The 22843-nt window shown below is 31.6% G+C and overlaps 1 protein-coding gene across 1 annotated transcript in view; it reads right to left on the bottom strand.

Annotated features, from left to right (window-relative positions):
* Positions 1 to 16: 16 nt before the first annotated feature.
* Positions 17 to 22843, bottom strand: part of LOC129229578 (ephrin type-B receptor 1-B-like) — a 140672-nt gene continuing 117845 nt past the window's right edge. Inside the window, exons 10-16 of the mRNA XM_054863918.1 lie at positions 13568 to 13711; positions 10908 to 11155; positions 9849 to 9947; positions 9567 to 9677; positions 6954 to 7148; positions 3704 to 3846; positions 17 to 946 (exon numbers count right to left, since the gene is read on the bottom strand). Of these exons, the coding sequence (XP_054719893.1) occupies positions 679 to 946; positions 3704 to 3846; positions 6954 to 7148; positions 9567 to 9677; positions 9849 to 9947; positions 10908 to 11155; positions 13568 to 13711 (1208 nt within the window). The 3' untranslated portion in view covers positions 17 to 678. The remainder of the gene's footprint in view (positions 947 to 3703; positions 3847 to 6953; positions 7149 to 9566; positions 9678 to 9848; positions 9948 to 10907; positions 11156 to 13567; positions 13712 to 22843) is intronic.

Below are 22843 nucleotides of genomic sequence, written 5' to 3'. Positions count from 1 at the left end.
ATTCAGCAGCTGCATCAAAAAGATATTGCTCAACAACAAAATGATCGGTTAGGCAAGGATTGGTCAACAATATGGACTGAAAGAAGCTGGACACATCTAATGTTGCAAATGATACTTAAGCACCATGTTTCCAGAAAAAAAAAAGAATGAGAAGAAAATAACATATGCACATTTACACAAACACCCTGTTGCATATTTACAATGTTTTGCAGATCACAGTTGAATAAAGGAAAAAAATACACGAGCAGTACAGTGACAGACATACACAGCTGCAGTTCGAACTTAAGTACACCTATAGTCTTGCTCAATTTCACTGGAATGATATGCGGCTGTTCCTTCCACTCATCTCGCCTGTTTATGGAAGTGGCATGATATGGTCGTGTGGATCTTTGTCCTTCGTCTGATATGTCATTATTTACAGCAGAAACACACTTTCTCTTTGACTGGCCTGGAATAACCCAGGAGGAACAGTTGCCATCAGTGAGCAAAAGGGCCAGCAATGGGCCGACAGCACCGACTTTCTCAAGGCTCATTGCTTTGCACCGACCGAACATTTCAGTTTGGAAGAATCTCTTATCGGTTGCAATGGCATCTGCTGGAGAAAGGAGTCACGGTGCTGAGCATTAAAAACCAGCTGTACAGTTTCTATGGATTGAATCCAGCTAACTTTGAGCTCTGCTATACTAGAAATCCTTCAGACATATTTGCATTTAGCTGAGCTCGCATCGTCTGAATGCTGTTGATGATTTTCTTTTGATGACCGACCAAGGTGACTCCTAGCGTGGTTAGGTCCTTTAATGTGATTCTGGTCACTGCATCCATACTTGTGATGCCAGCTTGCTGAAAGTTTTCTTGATAGCGATTCATTTTGATTCCAGCCAACCACTCGTCAACAGTCTTGAACTGGGTCATGTCTGGAGCATTTGGATCCAAAGGATTTTGATGCCTGGAAAAATCATAAGAACATTAATCCAGGGGTGATTGTGACTCCATAAAAAAATACCTGAACTTTTTTTTCCAAGTAGAAAAATAGTTTTGATGGGCATATATATATATATATATATACACATTACGTGTATGTATACATTATATTATGTATATAAATAATTTATATACATAACTAACATATATGGGGCTAAAACTCGAATTTTTAATTGGACTTAATACGTCCATGTGCATGGTGGGAATTAAATTCTTTTAATTTTTCTCATTTCTTAAAATTTCTCAAAGAATGTTTTATTTTCTCCTTCGTATCTGAATCCTTAATTACGTTCATTTACTAATACATTAAAGCCTAATACACCAGCATTTTTTAATGATTCCCAGTTTCTTTTATGAGTATTTGTAGAAGAATATTGCAATAATGCCTTCACACCATCATTAGCATATGTAAAGGGCTTGTTGCAAGAAACACAAAAACAAAATCCAGCCCTATCAATTTTTTACATTATATTTCCATCTTTTCATTGTAGGAATCCCCTCTGTTTAACCATTCCCAATTAAACTTGTTCTTATTTCTTGCATCGATGGAGCCAATATCTTCAGATCTATCCAGATACCTCATTTTTTAAATGAGAACATGCAAAGTTCAAATGAAAAAATTTATCAAACAAAAACAGTAGCAAAGTGAAAAGTAAGAGTTAACTACATATTAATAACGATAAAGTATAATTAGAATTAGTTCAATAACAACAGAATGCACGCAGATAAAGATCATAAACCAGAATATAAAATAAAGAAAATATTTGCATACGATAAATTCCTCCAACTGCAATAAAGAACAAAGACAGGAGTCCCACTTTTCTCTTCCTACCTTCCCCAAAAGAAAATAAAACTAGCCACTGCTTTCACCCCTTCCCAGTTTGACCTTGAAGCACGTGTGAAAAATACCATTTCTTTTGCAGAAAAAAAAGCAAAAGAAGGGAAAATGTTCTTATCTAGCCTTTATTCCATCCCCCACCCCAGCTGTTCTTCCATACTTACCATAGAGTTTACAAAACATGACCATAGCTTACGCTTTATACCAAACAAAACGTCTTCAATTTGGACTTTTGGCGTTTCATTAAACATCGCCCTAAATTTTACAAAAGTGAGTTTTTCTGAAAATATAGAATTTCCGGTATTTTCGAAGATGAAGATACTGGAATTTAAGATGAAAATACCGGAAATCCGGTAACATACCGGAACACAATCACCCCTGATTAATCACAAAAGTTTATCAAAAAAGAAAATCCCTAATTTTCAAAATCAGTATTATTTTAGTGCTTCCATTATTTGCTTTTACAGACTAATGTTGAAGTTAGGTTCTCATATAATAATATAATCTCAATGTTCAGGCCTAGATTTAATGCATTCCATATTTAAGTTTTCCCTACACAAAATATCTCCATTGGTTGTAAAAATTTCTTCGCTTGTATTGTTAAAACATTCCAGATTCATAGTTTTTAAAACTCCATAACTGCATAAATTTGTAGCAGTTTTGAAAATGAAAAATGTTTTGGAGACAAAAAGTGGACTTCTGAATTATATCAATGCATGGTGAATTAAGACTAATAAAAATTTATTTTCATTTCAGAGTTTGAAGAATATCCAACTAATGGTGCAAGTGCCATGATCTCAAATTGAAATAATTTGAGACTCTGAATCCCATACAAGAAGAATGAGAGAAAGAGCAAGAAGATGAACATAAAATTCCCTCTCTGAATGAAAGTCAAAAATAGTGGGAGCACTCATTTTGAATAATCATGAAGGACAAGAGAAAATTATACAAAGCTCATGTGTGTTCAGAACGCAATTTGCAATATTAGTAACACTCCTTCTTTGTTTTATGTTTTCTACAATAACTCTGAAAACTGACGGAAAAAGAAAAGAAAAGAAAAAAAAGCGAAATTATTTAACTTGTTTTTTAATTCTTCGCCAAAATTTCGATTTGATGCTCCCTATCTCAATTCAACAGTTTCCAAAACATGAAATGACTCCGTTTTAGCCCCTGGAATCGCATTTAATACTGAAATTCCAAATGAGGAACAAAATACAAATTATTTTCTTTAAAATGAATATCAAAAATAGTGAGCAAACAGGTAAACCTCAACATTTTGTTAATCAATTACTTGGAGAGCAAAGTTGGTAGTTGTAAAGGGTTATAAAATGCTTCACTAAATTGCTTGAGTTTAGGGAGGGGGAGTATCAAATCCCAACAATTGTTTAGGAAAGATATTTCATTAAATAGAGAACAGCAGCTAGATAGAAATTAGATGTCCAAGTACTAAATATAAAAGTTTTTCCTGTGTAATTGAAAAATTAATTTCATTAAAACTCCATTTTCTCTTGTTTTTAACAAAACTTAATATCCCCCTACTCCCCCCCTTACTGGCTACAACTGCATTTAAAATAAAAACTTTCTCAAAACCTTATGTTTTTGAAACATTAATTTTACATTCCAGCTATTTTCGGAGCAAATTAATTTCAAACGAAACAAAATTCTAAAAACATTTTTCAGGTTAAAAAATGTCATAGTACATGATGACCAAAAAAAAATTTATGAATTATGTAAAATTGCTTACAAAATGCACATAAAATTCATTCAAAGAATATTTTTGCACAAAACATCTTGAATTGACTGACAATGGAAACACTACTTCTAATATCAGCAGAGTAATGATGAAAAAATATTATCAGTAAGAATCTGAAATAAACTAAATACCTATTTTGTGCAATTTTTTTCAAGCTCTCAGGGCATCTCATTAATTTATCTAATGTTTTGACAATGACAGCAAAAGTAGGCCTGTGAGCACGTTCTTTCTGCCAACAGTCCAACATAAGTTGATGCAATGCTTCCGGGCAATCCTACGATATTGAAAATAGAATTCAATAAATAGTTCTAAGTCTCACACAGACACATATGTATAGATATATACAGTAAAACAAAAAAAATAACTATATACATAGATATATACAGGACTAGCTGCATTTTCCGGCGTTGCACGGTCTACCTCAAAAATATACGTATATTTGGTGTTCCAAGCATTTTATATAAAGATGTAAATTTTCCTGTTTTCATTACATTTCTTGTTGCTGCTCCACTCCTATTAGTCAAAGCACCATTTTATATAGCCTATAGCCTTCCTCAATAAATGGACTATTCAACACAAAAAGAATTTTTCAATTCAAACCAGTAGTCCCTGAGATTAGCGCATTCAAACAAGCACTTTAGCTTTATATTAATAGCTAATTAATTAATAAGAAAATAAAAACAATGACATGTATTTTTTTTACAAATCATTTTTAGCATCGTTTAGGATTTCCTTGAAAATCAGGTAAGATTCAGCTCGATTTTAATGAACCTCTAAGAGTTGACGCATGGCTGACTCGAACCTACACCCACTGGATCATGAAACCCGCGCTTTCAGGTCAAGCCACTGTGGCTACGTCTATTTGGCGTTCCAAGCATTTTATATTATGATATAAATTTTCCCGTTTTCATAATATATTTTACTGCTTCTCCACTCCTAATAGTCATATCGTGATGTCATATAACCTGTAGCCTTCCTCAATAAATGGACTGTTCAACACAAAAAGAATTTTTCACTTTAAACCAGTAGTTCCTGAGATTAGCGCATTCAAACAAACAAACTCTTTAGCTATATATTATTAGTATACATATAATTTTTAATTACATTCATGTTAATTAAGTAAGGTTCATTTTTCTTCAAAAGATTTAATTTATACTCAACTTTGTAATCACAATCACAAATTTTGGAATGAGTTAATAAAAGTTCCTTAAAAACTAAATAAAAGTTCACTGAAGTAGAGAACAGTAGAAAAAACTTACGATCAACTTTTTTCTTTTTTAATACGTATGTAATTGACAAACTTGTAATTTTTCAAATTAGTGGTCATGATTTTGTTAAAACATAATGTCATGTTTTTGAGCCAAAATTTAGTTCTAAAAAACATATTCTTATATCATATTTAATTTTTACTCTTGCGTGACTTTCTTCATCCTTTAATATAGTAAAACAATACATTTTTGCTTTGTCTCAAATGTGTAGTAGTTTCTCATAATTAGTTTATTTGCTTCTAGTTTCCAAGATTAAAAGAACTGCAGGAAGACATTACTGTGAAAAGGCTGAGTCTCACTAAATTACTTTAAAGTAACACTGAAAATTAAGTTAATTTAAAATATCATCTATAACTTCATGAAATTTAATATTTTCAGCCCACTGCAGTTTTTATTTAGTAAATTATTTTTACAGAATATCTTATGGAGTAGGCCTATCCTCACCAGATTTGATTATGAAACCAATTCTATATCATACCTTAGAGCATGTTTTATTAAAAAGTTATTACGTAGCAATTAATAAGATATCCTCCATATCAGAAATTGATGATCGGGAAGTCATCTTTCACTGCATAAAACTTTCTAAATTCTTAGCATTTGCTTTAAAAACATACAGTTGATTTTCTATTTAACTTTCAAGAGACCACTATAAATAGTCTTAAGTAGAATGCATCCTTAGACAGATTTTTTCTGAAACAGCCTAGGACTGATGCCCGTTATTTAGGGGGGGCCCCAAAGGGGGCAGTTGAAGCCCCCCCCCCCCCGGTTTGAGAAATCACTATTAACATACTACTAAGTACTACATTACTAAAACTACAGAATTATCAATTTTCAAGTATAATTTCACTAAAGAAACTTTCATAACATAAGGTAAAACCAATTCAACACAACTGCATATGATTCAACATATTAACAGATAGATGGCATAGCGAATAATACACTATAAATACAGAAAAATAGGGGAAAATAAACAACTTGGGGTTGCGTTACTTGAGACACAAATCAAATGACTAAAAATCTTAAAATCAGACAGCTACCCAATTTAATTTGCTCAATTTCTTAAAAAATATATAAGAATCTATAAATTCAGTTTGTATTTATACTTACTATAAAAAAGAATTAAAAACATCGACTTTTTCATTTGATGAATACTTTTCTTTTTTTATATACATATAATTTAAATGTACACACCTTAAATTGTTTACGAGCATTCATGGTTGACGCAACATTAATTTTGAGTTTCCCTTTTTTTGTCATTTAAATGTGCCCACACTATAGCAACATTTCTTATTTGGCAGGACTTTCATTTATACCTACCCACCTTTTAGCACAGTGCCTAAAATTTTTTATCAATGTTTTCTTCCTGAATACAGTGAAAATGCATATTAGTAGGGATTATTTTAAGTAACTGAGTAAAAATTTGAATTTTCAGGTTGTGGAAGGTGAGAGGATTTGAGTAGGTAAAAATAGTCAAGCGAGGATAAACGGCAGGGACAAAATCAATAACATAAGGTTGACTGACTACAAAAATGGCAGAACTAGTGAAATTCATTATTTTGAAGAGGATTTTAAAGGTTGTAGCTAAAAAATGATTTAAACAAATGATTTTTGAAATATTTTTTTTAATTAAAATCATTATTAAGTTACTGATTTAAACCAATCAGGGATATATCATTCATGAGTGAGTGGCTCTAAAAGATTGAGCCCTCAAAATGAACAGTAAAATATCCTAAAAAAGAATGACCAGACTTTTTCACAGTGAACTGTTCAAAATTTCGAATATTGTACTGATGTACTACTAGTGCTATAGCTACACTTCATTCATTTGTTCATTCAAAAGGTGAACAGTTTAGAACATTGCAGTGGGGGAACATCTGCTTCACTATGCTTGTTAACTTTTATTTTAGATAAGTGATATTCAATAATTTTAAAATGAACTTTTTAAAATTGAAATAACTTTTTTGAATGAACGAGTAAAAGCAATGAACAATCCTGTGCAGAACAGATCATTAAAAAAGAAGACATTGTCCGTGCCTAAAATTAAATGATTTAAATCGTTAACCCCCTGTGTCAAACACAAAACTCCTACCAATCAGAATCTGACTTTTCTTACCATAGGGGCAGGAAGTCTGTATCCTTTTTCTATACTTTTTATGACATCTTGGTTCGACCAATTCCAGTATGGTCGTTCTCCATAGGACATCACCTCCCAAAACACAATACCGAAACTCCACACATCACTGGCAGAAGTAAATTTTCTATAAGCAATTGCTTCTGGTGCAGTCCACCTAACTGGTATTTTACCACCCTAAAAACAAAGAGTACCTTATATACATCTATTTAACTTTGAAACATCCATTACAGATATGCAGAAAGTGTAGCAAACTTAAACCAATTATAATTGATGACATTTCTTGTGTGTGTGTGTGTTATAATTCTTTTTTACTAAAATTTTTTGGTAACTGGTTTTTCTTTTAAAAATAAATATTTTGAGGAACTATAATAAAATTTAAAAGTAAAAAAAGGTGCAGAAATGTTTGTTTTATGAAGAATTAATTGGTGTATCCAGAATTTTTTTTAAAGAGATCTAATTAGTTTTAGTCCTACTCTGTAGCCCTAAAGCAGAATACTACTAAATTTGCAACGTACGTACATCGTGGAACAGATGCCTGAGCTGCAGAACAACTCTGTTGAAATGAGAGAGAAAAACTCACACAAATTTTCTGCAGAAATTCTAGAAAAATAATCTGTAGGATCTCTGCAAAAATTGCAGATTTTCAAATATCTTCTAACTAATGATATAGTTCTGCAGATTTCTTAAAATTAGAAGAAAATCTGAAATTCTCGCACATTACGTTTATTTGGTGGAAAGCTCGTGCTAAATGTCGGAATATTTTACATCATTTGCAGAAACTTTAGATTTATTTTAAACTCAAAGAAATCTGCAAAATTTGTACAACATTAAGATATTTATAGCAATTCTACAGATTTTTGCAGAAAATCATCGGTGGCTGCCTGCACCCTTAATCGCCATACAGGATTAGACTTTTCTAGTATTTTAGCTTTTTAGGCTTGTTTTGTAAAGTTTTCCTCCTTGTTTCACTTTTTCAGACCTCAGAGCGATCCTATATTTTTTATAAATCTTTAAAGATTCTCATTTTTCTTGCAATTTTGGTTCCCTTTTCCTTATTTTTCCCCCAATCGATCTTCATCCACCACAATTTCTGCCAAAAACGTACGTTTCGGAAGCATGCTAACATTGAAACACGTGTCTCGCCAAAAATTGCACATTTTGCTTGAGCTCTCCATCCCTTTGCATTCTGAGAAAAGTTTTGAGGTATTTAATTATATGCTGCCGTAACTCGATTCATTTATTTTTTTACTTTAGTAGTTCATTTATTTACTATTAACATTATTTTAATTGTTCATTCATACTATGTAAAATTAAAGACTAGCATTTTAAGCAAACTTTACATGTTTGCTTTTTCAATGTATTTGGAGAATCTCACACAGTTAAGATTTTACAGCCCGTTCAAAGTTTTGGAGATTTTATAGTTTTCATGGTCAACTAATTTTATAATGTTTCTATGTGTACAATGCTAGAAGTACTAGCAGAACAATTTTGATCAAATTATTTCATGTTGCAGAACATCACAAAGTATTCTGCTTTAGGGCTTTGTGGTCAAAAAAGGAAACTTTCCCGAGGTAGGAAGACAATCCCTCTATCTCCTCCCCTCCTGGATATGCCCTTGGCAGAAACTTTAACTGAAAATTAGCTACCTCCAAAATTTCAAGTTGTTGGGAATATAAGAATAAAGCTTTGATTAAATGTTTCATCATTTCACACTTAGCAAAATGTGTGAATAAACACTTGTAATTTTCAACATTTCCGTAAAGTAAAAAATTTTATCCCATAGTTAGTGTTCTAATAATGTTATTTTTTTAAATATACAACAAGTAGATATAAACAACAGAATAATTTAAAAAGAAAAGTGGAAATATAATTTGTTTCAGAATGCGTATAATAATTTTTTAAAAAGAAAAGGAACGACTATTTCTTTTAGCAAAAGATTGTCTTTTAGCAATTAAAAAGCAGACAGATGTAAAAATAACTATTTTTGAGTGAGAGAAGAGGAGTAAAAAAGCCTTCCCTGGCAAGAAATTGGTAAGAGGGGCGGCAGGTATTAGAATTATCCAAAATGGCATTGATCTATAAACTACATTTGCTATAGTTAATGAAAAAAATTGTGAAACACAAATTTAAACTTTGGCAGTATGCAGTATAAGACATGTGATGGCCATAGAGTCACATAAACATGGTTCACACTTAAAATCTTTTCAGATCTTAAAATTTTGCAAATTAAATTATCATTCACTAAAACATTTCGAGCAGTAAGGTCCTACAAATTTGAGAACAATAATAGTTAATAAACAAATAAAATTTAAATTTAAAAAATGCCCTTAAATTTATACTGCTAACTTTTAGGCAGTTAACAACAAATGCAAGTTTTTGACAGTTATTTTAAAGGTGTTTTGAAATATCACACGTATGAGAAAAGAGACATTTTTATAAATTCATGATTGGAGGAAAAACAAACTGATGTTTATATAACTTGTAGCAATTTAAATAGGCTCTACTAGCATTAAAAAAAATGTTTTACAAGATTTTATAAATGTTTCACATTTCAGTCATTAAGAACTTCAATGGGTTGAATGAAATTCTTACCCTAGTTGTGTAAGCACCTTCTGTTGCACTTTCAATCTCTCTAGACAAACCAAAATCAGCTATTTTGCAGATTAAATTACCATTCACTAAAACATTTCGAGCAGCAAGGTCCTACAAATTTAAGAACAATAATAGTTAATAAACAAATAAAATTTAAATTTAAAAAATGCCCTTAAATTTATACTGCTGTAAAATTAAAATCATATATTAATAGTGTTATTCCTATATATATATATATATATATATATATATATATATATCCTTAAATGGAGTAATACTTACTCTATGAACATAATTCATTTCTGCTAGATATTGCATTCCAGCTGCTATACCTCTTAACATTCCAACAAGCTGAATTACTTGAAATTTCCCATCATTTGCCTAGAGAAAAAGGAAGGTTAGTGCCAGAATATTGTGAGAAAATATGTATTACAGTCAGCCCTTGTTTATTGTGGTTAATATGTACCAGGCTCTTCTGTGTATTTTAACATCCTCAAAATAGGGTTCTTTATTTATGAAGTGAATAATTTACAATTTAGGGCGTATAAAACTTACATACGATCTTCTAAGTACGTATTTTAGCATAATTAAGAGCCTTCTAGGCATGAAATAACACCTTTTAGTTCCTGTTACTTGTAATACTCAATATAGTGTGCAAAAGATGAGAAACAGAGGCATATTCGACGTAATAAATATCACATTGTTATTATCGGGTAATAAATTAAATACATACAAACAGTTCTTACGCACTATTACTACTACTAAACTATGAAAATAGCGAAACTTGTTCAATGATGAAAAAAGTAAAAATTAGTGACAGTATCTCTCCCGCTACATTCTATCTTTATTGAAGGTATTACTTACTGCTTGAAAAGCAACTAGTTGAACACACTATTCAACATTGTATTGATCCCCCAGTGCAACAATAATACAGTACATATGTTTCCTAGTTAGTGTTTAGCTGTTGAAACCAGTTGTTAGTGATTGCCTACACTTGTTTCAGCGATTTTATAAACCTCTCTCCTCCCAGATCTTACTTTCCTTAAAATTCAGATTTGTAACTCTTTGAAAGAAAGAGTTAATTACAAGTGCATAAAAAAAGGCTAATGAAAGACTATATTTGAAGGGGGAGAGGAAAGGTAATGGAGTGAAGTCGTAAAAGTCAAAGCGGGGAGAAACGACTGTATGTAATGATTGCTCTTTTGCAGAAGATTACAAATATACATTACTTATGAATATACATAACTTCACTCATAAACATGGCCAAAATAGCAAAAAGGAGAAAAAGGCAAAGAAAAACAGTTTAAAAACACTATAGTTTTAAATACTGACTGATCTTACCCTTAAAAATGTGTCCAAAGATCCATTTTCCATATATTCTGTTATAATCATAACTGGGTTACTTTTAGTCACAACCCCTTGAAGGTATATGACATTAGGATGATCAAATTGACCCATAATGCTTGCTTCAGTTAAGAAATCCATTCTAGCTTTATCTGAAGAGCTTGGCTTTAATGTTTTTATTGCTACTGTGACTTCAGTCTGACCTTGGATTTTCAAACGCCCTTTGCATACGTCTCCAAATTCACCTGTTAATGTAAAAATAGATTAATTGTTTCAAGAGACAAAGGTATAAAGATATGAAGCAGTTTTTTTTCTTTCATTATTAAGTACTGCAATAAATAATTATTAGAAATGTTACATTGCACAAGAAAAAGTAGTGTTTGTGCACACTAAATACAACAAATAAAGAAAAAATATATTGTACACTTATACTATGCTTTTTTTTCTTTTTACGGACTTGAGAATTAAACATTATTTATCAGAGCTAATAGGAGAAGTTCTAATGTAATGAGAAAAATTATTCTCTTCTTTTCCTATAGGGAACAAGATGTAATATTTTGTTATCGCTACTATTTTCTTCAAAACAAATAAATTCAATTTTTGTATAAACTTCAGATTTACTATTACAGGAGAGTTAATGTAGCACAAGCTAAGTATAAAGTTTTCACAATTAAGGTAAATTTATTTGCACATTGTCAACTTTTTATTTATTTATTTTTGGAGCATAATATTTTATATTTGTCATATCGCCCATGTTCAGCCAGAGAAATGAAGTTCAACCATATTTGACAGACTATTGCAATGAATTAGAATTTAGGTTTTAATTAGTTACTTCATGATATAAAAAACTATAGAATTTAAAAGTTAATAGTTAGAGGTTATACATTTTTTATTATTATTATTTTTCTCTCATTCCAATTCAAAAATTGAAACTAACAATGCTTCAAAACTAAGTGACTTATTTAGACATAAAAACATATTCATGTGCACTTTTAAGGCCTAGAGAGAAATTTAAGATTAATGTAACTGAAAACAAAGTACATAGTAATAAATAAAAATCTCACTCGAAAACTCATTCAAATTAACTTTTTATGCGAGCAATATAGTGAAAAGAGCACAAATGAACACATGCCCAAAATTATATCTAACGCAATTTTCCCATGTATATGAGTGTAATTAAACTTAATATAAAAAATAAAGATATAGGTTTCAGAAACTAGAAGAACAGTATTCATTTATAGATTCATGCACCTGGTTATATCAATGAAGAATGTGTTGTTTACCAAATACAATCAACTCTGTCTGTTATACAATATAATCTGCTGACCTGAAATACGAAACTTTCTAAATTCTGCATTGGATTTCAGATGTTAACAATGGGATTAGCAGTTAAGCACTGACTACAAATTTAAAATGGCAACAGCTAGGAATGTTTATATTCCACCTTTTATTTTAAATAGAATTTCAACGTTTGATTTGTACAAGTTTGATGTAAATTCAAACTCAATCATAGGTATTTTCATACAATGCTTTGATTTGAGCATTTGACAGGTTTTACTGCTTCACAGTTTTTGAAAAACCTTTTATGATTATACCCTTTTAAAATCTTCTCTTGCCATTTAATTTTAATATGATCATAAAAGTAATTATATTTATGAAATTGAATGGTTGAAACTATATAGAGAGAGTGATAACCTGAGTTATTAACTAAACAGAAAAAAAAAAAAACAAGAATAAATTCTCAAAAAAATTGTTAAAATAAAGTGCCTACATTAATATACATAAAAAATAGGCTTGTTTAAAGTACAGAACTTTATTTTCACATCTTTTTTCTCAAATACATAAGTAACGGTTTTTCCAAAAACATTGGCAATAATTTTGAAAAGTAATTTTAATATATTTAAACAAGACAGTAACCTGAAATCTGCAAAATTCTGAAAACCACAAAACCATTGGTCCCATACTTTTTGAGAGAGTTAAGTGTACTTTAAAAATTTACTGTATTTTCACACAAAAATTAAATATCATATTACAGTTTTATAAAAATTTATTTGTATTTCATTAGCAGTTCTGCAGTAGGCTTTTGAAATTGTTCTCAATAATTAATAGCTATAAAAATATTCTGTGTAGTCCTCACTTCTCCCTTTCATTAATCTCACCCAGGTAATAAATTACTCTTTGGAAAAAAACACACACACACACACACACACACACACACACACACACACTCACACACAACAAACTAAAAAATGAATTAACTTTACCTGCATCTCAGGTTAAGTTTTAAGATAAAAACAAAATGGGAAAAAGCAAAGCATGATGATTGCTTGATTTCTATGATTCCTCTTTACAACCCCACTGTACACAAAAAAGTTAGTTCAATAGGATTATTTTTCCCACAAGAAACAAATTTTGTTTCATTACACCAAGGATATGATGGACTGAAAAGGGTTGTTCAGATTCAATAACATTGAACTTTTGAAATTGAATTCCAAGCAGTTTTTTGTAGTTAAGCAGACTCTAGTAACATTAAAGTTTGTGGTGTCCTTGGTCCTTGGAGATAAAACTTTGGGCACTTGTAAGACCTTTGCCAAGACCATATACTGGTCTGCCATGTATTGAAATATATTTTAAGTTACAACAATAAACAACCTTACCTCCTCCAATAATAGACTCAATAGTAATATGTGAAGCATCAATTTCTTTCGTAAATTCTCGAACAGCTTGGTTTGGATCTTCATAGGTATGAGGATCAATGTAAGCTCTTGATGCTCCGCATTGAGTGAATAAAGGAGTAGTCACTAAAAAAAGGACATAAAAAGTTAATTTAAAAACATTTTTAAATTGAAGAAACTTAGACATTTAAATAAAATGAGACATTTCATATAAAATTTTTCAGAGCAAAAGTGTCTCCATGATTAAATAGTCTTTTCTTGGTGCCCTGGAATTTTTTCAGATTTAAAAAATATATATATTGTTATTACTTTACGGAATTTAAAAAAAAAAAAGTATTCAATTGTTCACATGTGCCCAGGGCACATGTAAACAAGCCTGGGGCACACATGAGCACGATTGAAAAATACAGGACAAGCATCATATTTCAAGGAAAAGCTCTTTAATAAAATAATATAAAATGTATACGTATACACCAATTGCACTGAAGGGTTGGTCTCCAATTATCAGTTGTTTGTATCAGTTTAAATTGTGCAGAAACTGTGTCAATAAAAATAAAAATATATAAAAATCATATTCTCCAAATTATATAACTCTGCTTATTATCAAATTTTCAATTTTTGTAGCACGTTCTAATCACAGGATTGACAGGAAAAAAAAAACTTTTAAGACTAAACAATACAAAGAATACTTCATTAAGTTCATTCTTGTTATGTAGTGCGTTTAAGCTTCATACAGAATATGATAATGAGGTTTAAAATTAATTTTACACTTCAGAGTTTTTAGTTAAAGGAGAACATTATTATTTTTTTCTTGTAAATGTTATATAACATTAAATTGTTGGCCAACTATTTAGGAACAAAAGAATGAAAAACAGTTTTAAAAATTTTTAATTAATAATTTTATTATATTATTAATTTATAATAATATAATAAAAATTAACAAAAAATTTACAAACTGACTGTAGCAAAATATAAATTACAAAGCTTTACACCATTTTTAACACTTATAATAACCTTACATTAATATTTATGCTACGTAGAGGATATGGAAACTGTTCACAAGAGCCCCGTCACTTAACTTAGAACTATTTTTTAAAAATAAAGGATTCTTCATTTAATTAAAAAATTTAAACATAGACATAAATTTACTTAAATGTTCAGATAATAATTTGCAATATTTAAGTTTAGCTTATTAGTTTATTTTAAATATTTTTTCACTTAAAGAAGATAGCAATAAAGTTACATACAGCACCATCCAAAACAAAGAAGTTGTCACCACAGAAACAAATTGGCTCATTGCTCCAAAAGTTTGGCCAAAAAGTAGGACTGGTTCTGCCATTACTTGAGAATTTTTCAAGATACTTGGTTTGACGTTATCTTAGTAAAACATACGCCCCCTTTCCCTCAAAGCTTCATAAAGAAGATTACACTAAAACTATGTCATTGAATAACATTTCTAACTAACCTTTGAAATTGAATTAACATAAAAAAATGATTCATGCGAATTGTTCAAGGTGTTTAGTGCTTTCAAATATATTTCAGCAATGAACATTTTAATATTGTAAAAGAATATAAAATAACGTTTTAATTCCCAAATTAGCAGTAATTCTTGAGTTAAAATTTTGTTTTACATTATTATTACTTTAAATTACTGTAATAAGAAAATCATGAGTTCATCAGGTATATTTTACAGAAAATGCTACATGCTGAAATGTATTTTTAATATCTTTTGCTACTTTGTCAACACTATGAGGTAATAAATGAGAGTACTAAAAACCAGTCACAAGTAATTCAAAATGAGCTTAAAATAAATATTTACAATGTAATATTTATTTTAAGCTCATTTTGAACAAGCTCATTTTGTACATTGTAAATAAATATTTACAATGTACAAGTACATTGCATGAGCAGTGGGCATAGAAATTGCTCAATTTCAATTTTTCAGGTTTTGTTAAATATCTAGAAAAATACTTGAAGATGTCCTGAAATTAAGAGGCTTAAAGAACCTGTTTAAGACCTCCATTTATTTCAACCAATGTTTTGTCTCGATGTCAAATAGAAGACTAGCAACAAAGTGAAGAAAAAAAAAAGAAGTTTGGTATCATCACATAAAAATTAATATTTTAAATACATTTCAATTGTAACACATGATTATGATACTCAGTTTAAATATTGTATACTTGAAAAATTGAATACATATGAAGATGGAAATAATTTTTTTAAAAACTGGAAAACTGGAACTCTGCAAGGTTTTCGGATCAGGGGTGATTGTGTTCCGGTATTTTACCAGATTTCCGGTATTTTCATCTTGATTTCCGGTATCTTCATCTTTGAAAATACCGGAACTCGTATATTTTCAGAAAAACCCACTACTTTTGTAAAATTTAGGTTGATGTTTAATGAAACGCCAAAAGCCCAAATTGAAGACGTTTCATTTGGTATAAAGCGTAAGCTACCGTCATGTTTTGCAATCTCTAATTATTGAAGAACAGCTGGGGTGGGAGATGAAATAAAGGCTAGATAAGAAAAGGAAGGAGGGTTACTTGATATTTTTCCCCTTAATATTTTCTTTTGAAGATGTCTAATAGCGTTTCTCTGTTGCATATCTTAATATGCAGATGATGTAACTAGGGGTGCACATTCCACTCCCCCCCCCACTGCGATGGCACCCCTCAATTTTACCAAGCCCCCTTTTCCCTCAAGAATTGCCACCCACTAATAAAAAGATTTAAATTCTTCTAAATTAATTTCTCGAAAAGTTTCTATATTATAATCTGCCTCATGACCCCCCCCCCCTGACACAAACACATGAAAATCTTTGCTGTAGCTATATTATTAGAATAAATTGCTAAGACATTTATTCACCAAGATGGCCTATGGCTTTTCTCTGTTGCAGATGCTTATGTAATAGGCTTTGCAGTCCCCCCTCATTAAATGTTGAATTTAATGACCTATATATATAGAAAATATCGATATTTGGAGAGTGATATATCGTGGTATTAAAATTCGGATATTGCATAGCCCTATTGCACAGTAATCATAATCCCTATTGCACAGTAATCATAATACATGCTGCCCCTTTTACCCCAAACTTATTTAATTCTAAAACCTTTAGGCACTTTTAGTAAATGAATGTAATTAATGGTTAAGGATTCAGATGCAGTGGAGAAAAAAAAACATTTTTTGAAAAATTTTAAGAAATGAGAAAAACTAAAAGAATTTAATTCCCTCCATGCACAAGGACGTATTTAGTCCAATTAAAACTTCGAGTTTTAGCCCCAACAAATAATTATGTATATAAATAATGTGTACATATACGTAATGTGCGCATGTATGCCCATCAAAACACTTTTTCTTCTTGGAAAAAAAGTTCAGGTATTTTTTCATGGAGTCACAATCACCCCTGTTGGATTCAGGGAGAGTTTTAGCTTTAGGAATTCTTATTCAATGTAATGTGATGCCATTTTAAATAACTTGACAAACTACAGTACAAGTAATATCCTGCAATCAGAATGCAAAAATGAATAGCACTTGACAAAATATGAGCATTTTTATTAAATGATGATTAATTGTGAAAGAGAAATTCGTTCTTTTGAAAAACTGATAAGCCAAATGCTCTGGAATAAGTCCCAAAGAATTACGGTGAAAGTCTCATAATCATGTGTTATAATCATTAAGATGTAATTATGATATGTATGATAATTTATATATGATTTATGAAAATGCATTTCAAGCATTACTTTTTACAGTCAAACTGTGTAACCTTGGTCGACATCCATAGGGTTGTGCATACCTTTTGCAATAATGAAGTTCTAGGGTAAATTGTCAAAACTAGTTTTAAATTATTCAACAAAACTTTTGAAATCTAAAGCAGTGTCTATCCAATGTTTCACACAGATGGTATAGAAATATTAATTATAAACAAGGATTTGCGGATCAATTTATGAGAAATTTAATTTTATTTGTTTGAATAAATTTGAGCATATGTGTGTATGTACAATTATTATCAAGGCTAGAGACAATGAGAGCTTCATTGAAATATACTTCTAATTCTAATACATGCAATGGCTAATAATGGGACACAGCAGCTATGAAAAGGCAAAGAACCTCAAGAGAATTATTGAAAACTGAATTGAAGTATTGCACTACAGTACGTAAGCATTGTTGCATGTATGTTAGTAAGCAGATTTGTATTTTAGTGTTAAATTCAAATTTTAATTCTATATTCATAAAATCATTGATTTTCAAAACTTCAGAAAATTAAAATAAAACAATGAAACCAAAGCATATAATTTCTTAAATCACCAAAAAAGGCATTGCACAATGTAGCTCATTATTAAATGCAGTAGCTCAACAATATTACACAAACACAGGGACATTAGGAAAGCGCCGATATTATTAGAGACAGCAAAACAGCTACTTACACCATGCAGTGGGAACAATAGGTGGGTGTACAAGTGCTGGTACTACTGTTAAGGGAAAAGGCAGAGATGTAAGTTTACAGTAGTTACTACATTTATATAAGTGTGCAGTTTTACATCACTTACTAACATGAAACTGCACATAAGTTTATAAAAAGTGATTGTTTAATTTTAATTTACCGATCACATGCCTAAAAGTTTAACTAGATAAATGAATCAATTCATGTTGGATTGTTTTCAATTTTGTTTTCCTTGAAAATAAATAAATTGAACCCTTGGAATGCAACTACATCTTTGAGTGGTTAAAGGGTCCTGTAATGGTATTTAAAATAGATAACGTCACAGAGACCTTGGTCAACAATGGCACGTGAAACAATGACATCTGAGACATAAAACTCAACGATATCATTGCATGTGAAAGGATTAAAATTAGTGGTGTACATAGCACCTCCACAACCCTATGGTGCGGGGGAGGGGAAAAAAGAGATATGAGGGAGCACACTCTGAAAAAATACTATGTTAAAATGTTGGAGGGCGCACTTATTTATCTTGTGGGGGATGCATCAAAGTCTATGTATGCTACTGATTAAAATCAGACCCTCTCCCAGGCTTGGGCAGGAGGGCTCCGCGCCAAACTTGCCCTTTGATTCTTAGAATGTGCCCAACTTGCCGTTTTATCAGTAAAACGGCGCCTTGATTGCCTTTCTGTTCAAGAACTGGCACCTCAAAACATTGTGTTTAAATTTGGTTTTGATCAGCTAATATCTTTCGGTAGCGCATGGACCTCAAAATTTTCCAAAATAATGAAAAAATTACATTTTTATGGGTTTTTGGTATTTCATGAATAATCAGTATGTAAATGTAATAGACGAAGTCGAACTGAAAATGAGATAGAAAAAAAGCCTAGCTTCGCTGGGGTCGCTCTCCTCCACGCCATCCTCGCCTTCCTAGAAACACGTCAGCTGTCTCTCAACATTGTTTTTTCAGTCTGCATCTCTCAGTAGTGATCTCAGTGCACTATTATTTAGCTCAATCTAGCTGTTTTCATTCTGCAACTCTTGTAGTTTTCTGTCATGATATATGCCTGTGCAATGGGTAGTTTGTCTCCTTCATTTCAATAAGTTGCCATTTTGCCACAAGTTTAAGCTCTTGGATGGCAAGACAACGGAGCCCAGTACCTCTTAAGGGCCGATTGGTCTTGGTGAAAAGTTTGTTGGCTGTCTTGAACATTACTTTCAAGCAATTCCCAGTGCACACGCAGACTATTGAACGCTGCGTAAAACTTGTCACCGAAACGTCTCAGGAAAAGTTTGTACAGCTGAATCTTGAGACGCATTTATAAGAACCACGCTATTGTCCAGATCATCCATGTCTAACTTCAACAGCAAAAAGATCTTCGAAGTCAGGGATTGAGTCACTGTCGATGAGTGATTCGATGTCGTTCTCGTCACTGATTTGTACCACTAATGGGGAAGAAGATAATTCACAGTACATCCAGTTGACCATTTCCGAATATTCTTGCACATAGAAGTTGAGTTTTGTGTGAATGTTCTAACTGTTTTCCTTCTTGGATCTATCTGTCTTGACTTTAGAATTCTTCAAAACCCGAACATTTATGTATTTATTGTCATCTTGTGAGTCATAGCTAAACAGTAAGTTTTCTGGGTGAGCGAAAAAACCATTCCGTTTGATTGCAGGGTTGACAACATAAAAAAAGGCTTTGGCAAGTACCTCATGTATTGTATTGCTTGGTAAACAAGTTTTGGGCCCTCTTAAGATGGTTTCATACAAAACCACATTGGCATGAATGCTTTCAATATAAACTATACTAATTCTTGAAATTCAGATGCGAGGCTTTCTTCACTTATATACACAATTTGGAGTTCTATTTGCCTTTGTCAACCACTTCGAATGTGATCAACGCCAATGATTTTGTACAGTCAACTTTACATCTTTACATCTTCTTTACAGGTCCCTGATTCAATTGCCTTTGAAATATCAAATTAATGATGCTGATCTTTGCTGAATGCGTTTTGGTTCATCTCTGGGACCAGGCAATCAATACTCTGAAAGTTAACTACAGGAAAATTCTGGCAGTCTACTTTTTGCCCAATTGACCCTTCAGAGGTATTAGACCCCCTTGTCTTGCCATCCAAGAATTGAAACATGTGGTGGAATGACAACTCATTGAAATGGAAGAGACAAACTGCTCATTGCACAGTCATATATCATGACAGAAAATGACAAGAGTTGCAGAACTAAAACAGCTAGATTGAACTAAAAAATAGTTTACTGAGATCACTACCGACAGATGCAGACTGAAAAAACAATGTTGGGAGACAGCTAACATGGTTCTAGGATGGTGTGGAGGAGAGCGCCCCCAGCCAGGCGAGTGACGTTATCTGGATTGCTGTCCGACGTCTGCCCAAGAAAATTTCTAAGGCTTTGCGCTACTGGAAAACATTGACTGAACCTGACAGGTTTTCTTTTTTTATCTCATTTTCAGTTCGACTTAAAAAATACTTCGTCTATTATATTTAAATACTGCTTAATCATCAAATAACAAAAACCCATAAAAATGATTTTTTTGATTTTTTTCGAAAATTTGAGGCCCATGCGCGGCCGAAAAATATTAGCTGATCGAAACAAAATTTAAACACAATGTTTTGAGGCACAATGTTTGCGCAAACGGAAGTTGTCAATCAATTTCCATAATTCTTTTTTTCCTTTGTTTGTCTTTATATTTCACAACTTTTCCCCGCTATTACAATTTCAAAATAAAAAATGAGTTTATTCGACCCACCCTACTAAACAATGTTCTTCCAAGGACCTTTCACTTTGGGATCACTACTGACTACTGATAAACCACTGTTGAATTCCCAGAATCACTTCCTTACTCCTTGCCTGAAGCATCCTTACTTCTTGCCTTGCATCGGCTCTTATTCAATAAAGGGGGGGGGGGGGCTGTTAACATTAGTTTCCAGCAAAGAATACTGGCTGTCATCCTTCCTCTTTATCGCTTCATGACAAGGGAAGTGTTTCTTTGTCCAATTGACATGTGTTTTAAGATTATTCTAACTATTCTCTTCCAGTCAGATAAACGTTAAGTTAGCCCTGCATTTTATAATCTTTGATTTAAGTTTTTAATAGTTCTTTTACATTTTAAATTCGAATTAGCAGGTGCAGTGGAGCCCCACAAATCACCAACATCCGAAATCCGTGCCATTTTTCTCCTCCTTTTCAGCCTACTTACCCAATAAAAGTCAGAAAAAGAAGAAAAGAGCATAAAAGAAGGCTTAATGCATCTTAAAAATATCGCAAAAAAAAAACAAAAAAAAAAAAGTCAAAAATAAGTAAAATAATCAAATAAATATTGAAATATTAAAAACTGGAAAGTAGGGTATTGAGATGGGGGAAAATATCTGTCTGTCCCCCCCCCCTAATAACTTTTGTATGAATAGTCCGATTCGAACAAACTTTTTTTTGTTCGAAAGATATCAGCGAGGACACCTCATTCCCATATTTCACTTTTTGATTTGAACTATTTTTTGTTCAATTTTGAACAGTTCAAAAAAAAAAACTTAATATTAGTGCCTACGGGGAAATTCAAGGCAATTCCGAACTGTGAGGCGAATTTGCTTCAAACAAACTTTGTAGGAAAAAGCTTTTGATGAAAAACTTGTATATAAAATATCTTTTTGATTTGAACAATTTTCCGTTCAATTTTGAACAGTTCAAATCCCTTAACAATAGCGCCTACAGGGAAACTGAAAGTCAATGTAGATTCTGTACTTGAAGGCGGATTACTTCAAACAAATTTTGTAGGAAAAAGCTTTTGATGAAAAACTTGTATATAAAATATCTTTTTGATTTGAACAATTTTCCGTTCAATTTTGGACAGTTCAAATCCCTTAACAATAGCGCCAACGGGGAAATTGAAAGTCAATGTAGATTCCGTACTTGAAGGCGGATTTACTTCAAACACATTTTGTTGGAAATAGCTCTTGACGCCAAACTCCAGACTTCGACTCCGAGAATTTAGGGGCACTTGACTCCGACTCCTGTGCCCAACAATTAATTGGACTCCGATTCCCCGACCTCGACTCTGACTTCGTAGCTTTGGCAAAAATTTATACACGGAGGACAAATGACTGACTCCGATTCTTAGATATTCCACTCCGACTCCTTTACCCCAAAATGAGATTGATTCCGACTCCGCAGCTATGGTTTTGACTGTGAAATAATTATTGTTGATTTGACTTGTTTTTATTTTTACACTAAAGTTTTAACTTAGGTATTCAGTTTTCGGCGAATAAACTCGAAGTCATTTATGTTTCTACATAAAGATATGTGCAGACAATTTTTTATTTTTGACAATGAAAATTATTTCTTTAAGTTGACATTTTATTGTTTTTATTTATTTTGGTAAGTGCATTATTTCATTTAAAAAATTGTTTTTGGCACCAGGGGAAAAAGAAACGAATTTTTTTTTTTGATATGATGTATTTATTTTAATACGCTTATTAATTTTATTTATTATTTTTTCATTTTGAAAGCTGTTAAAGATTTTTTTAATGGAAAAAAAGTGTATTAGCTGCTTTGTTTAAAAGTTGCTTTTTTTTTAACGCATCTAATTTTTTTAGATGAGTGAAAAATATTTTATTCCTAGAAATCAGCTTAAAGTATTTTTAAAATATGTTTGAAAAAATTTGCAATTTTAGCTATTTTGGGGAATATTGATCAGGTACTAGAAAGTAGTATGGGTATACGGGAAAGTAGGCTCGTCTAGTTCTAGACAGAACTTCTTGGGTTTTTTTTTTTTTTTTTTTTGTTTTGC

Source organism: Uloborus diversus, chromosome 1, assembly GCF_026930045.1.
Source record: "Uloborus diversus isolate 005 chromosome 1, Udiv.v.3.1, whole genome shotgun sequence".
Classification (NCBI taxonomy): Eukaryota; Metazoa; Arthropoda; class Arachnida; order Araneae; family Uloboridae; genus Uloborus; species Uloborus diversus.
Note: the sequence above shows the minus strand (reverse complement) of the source record. Positions and strands in the feature narration are given on the sequence as shown.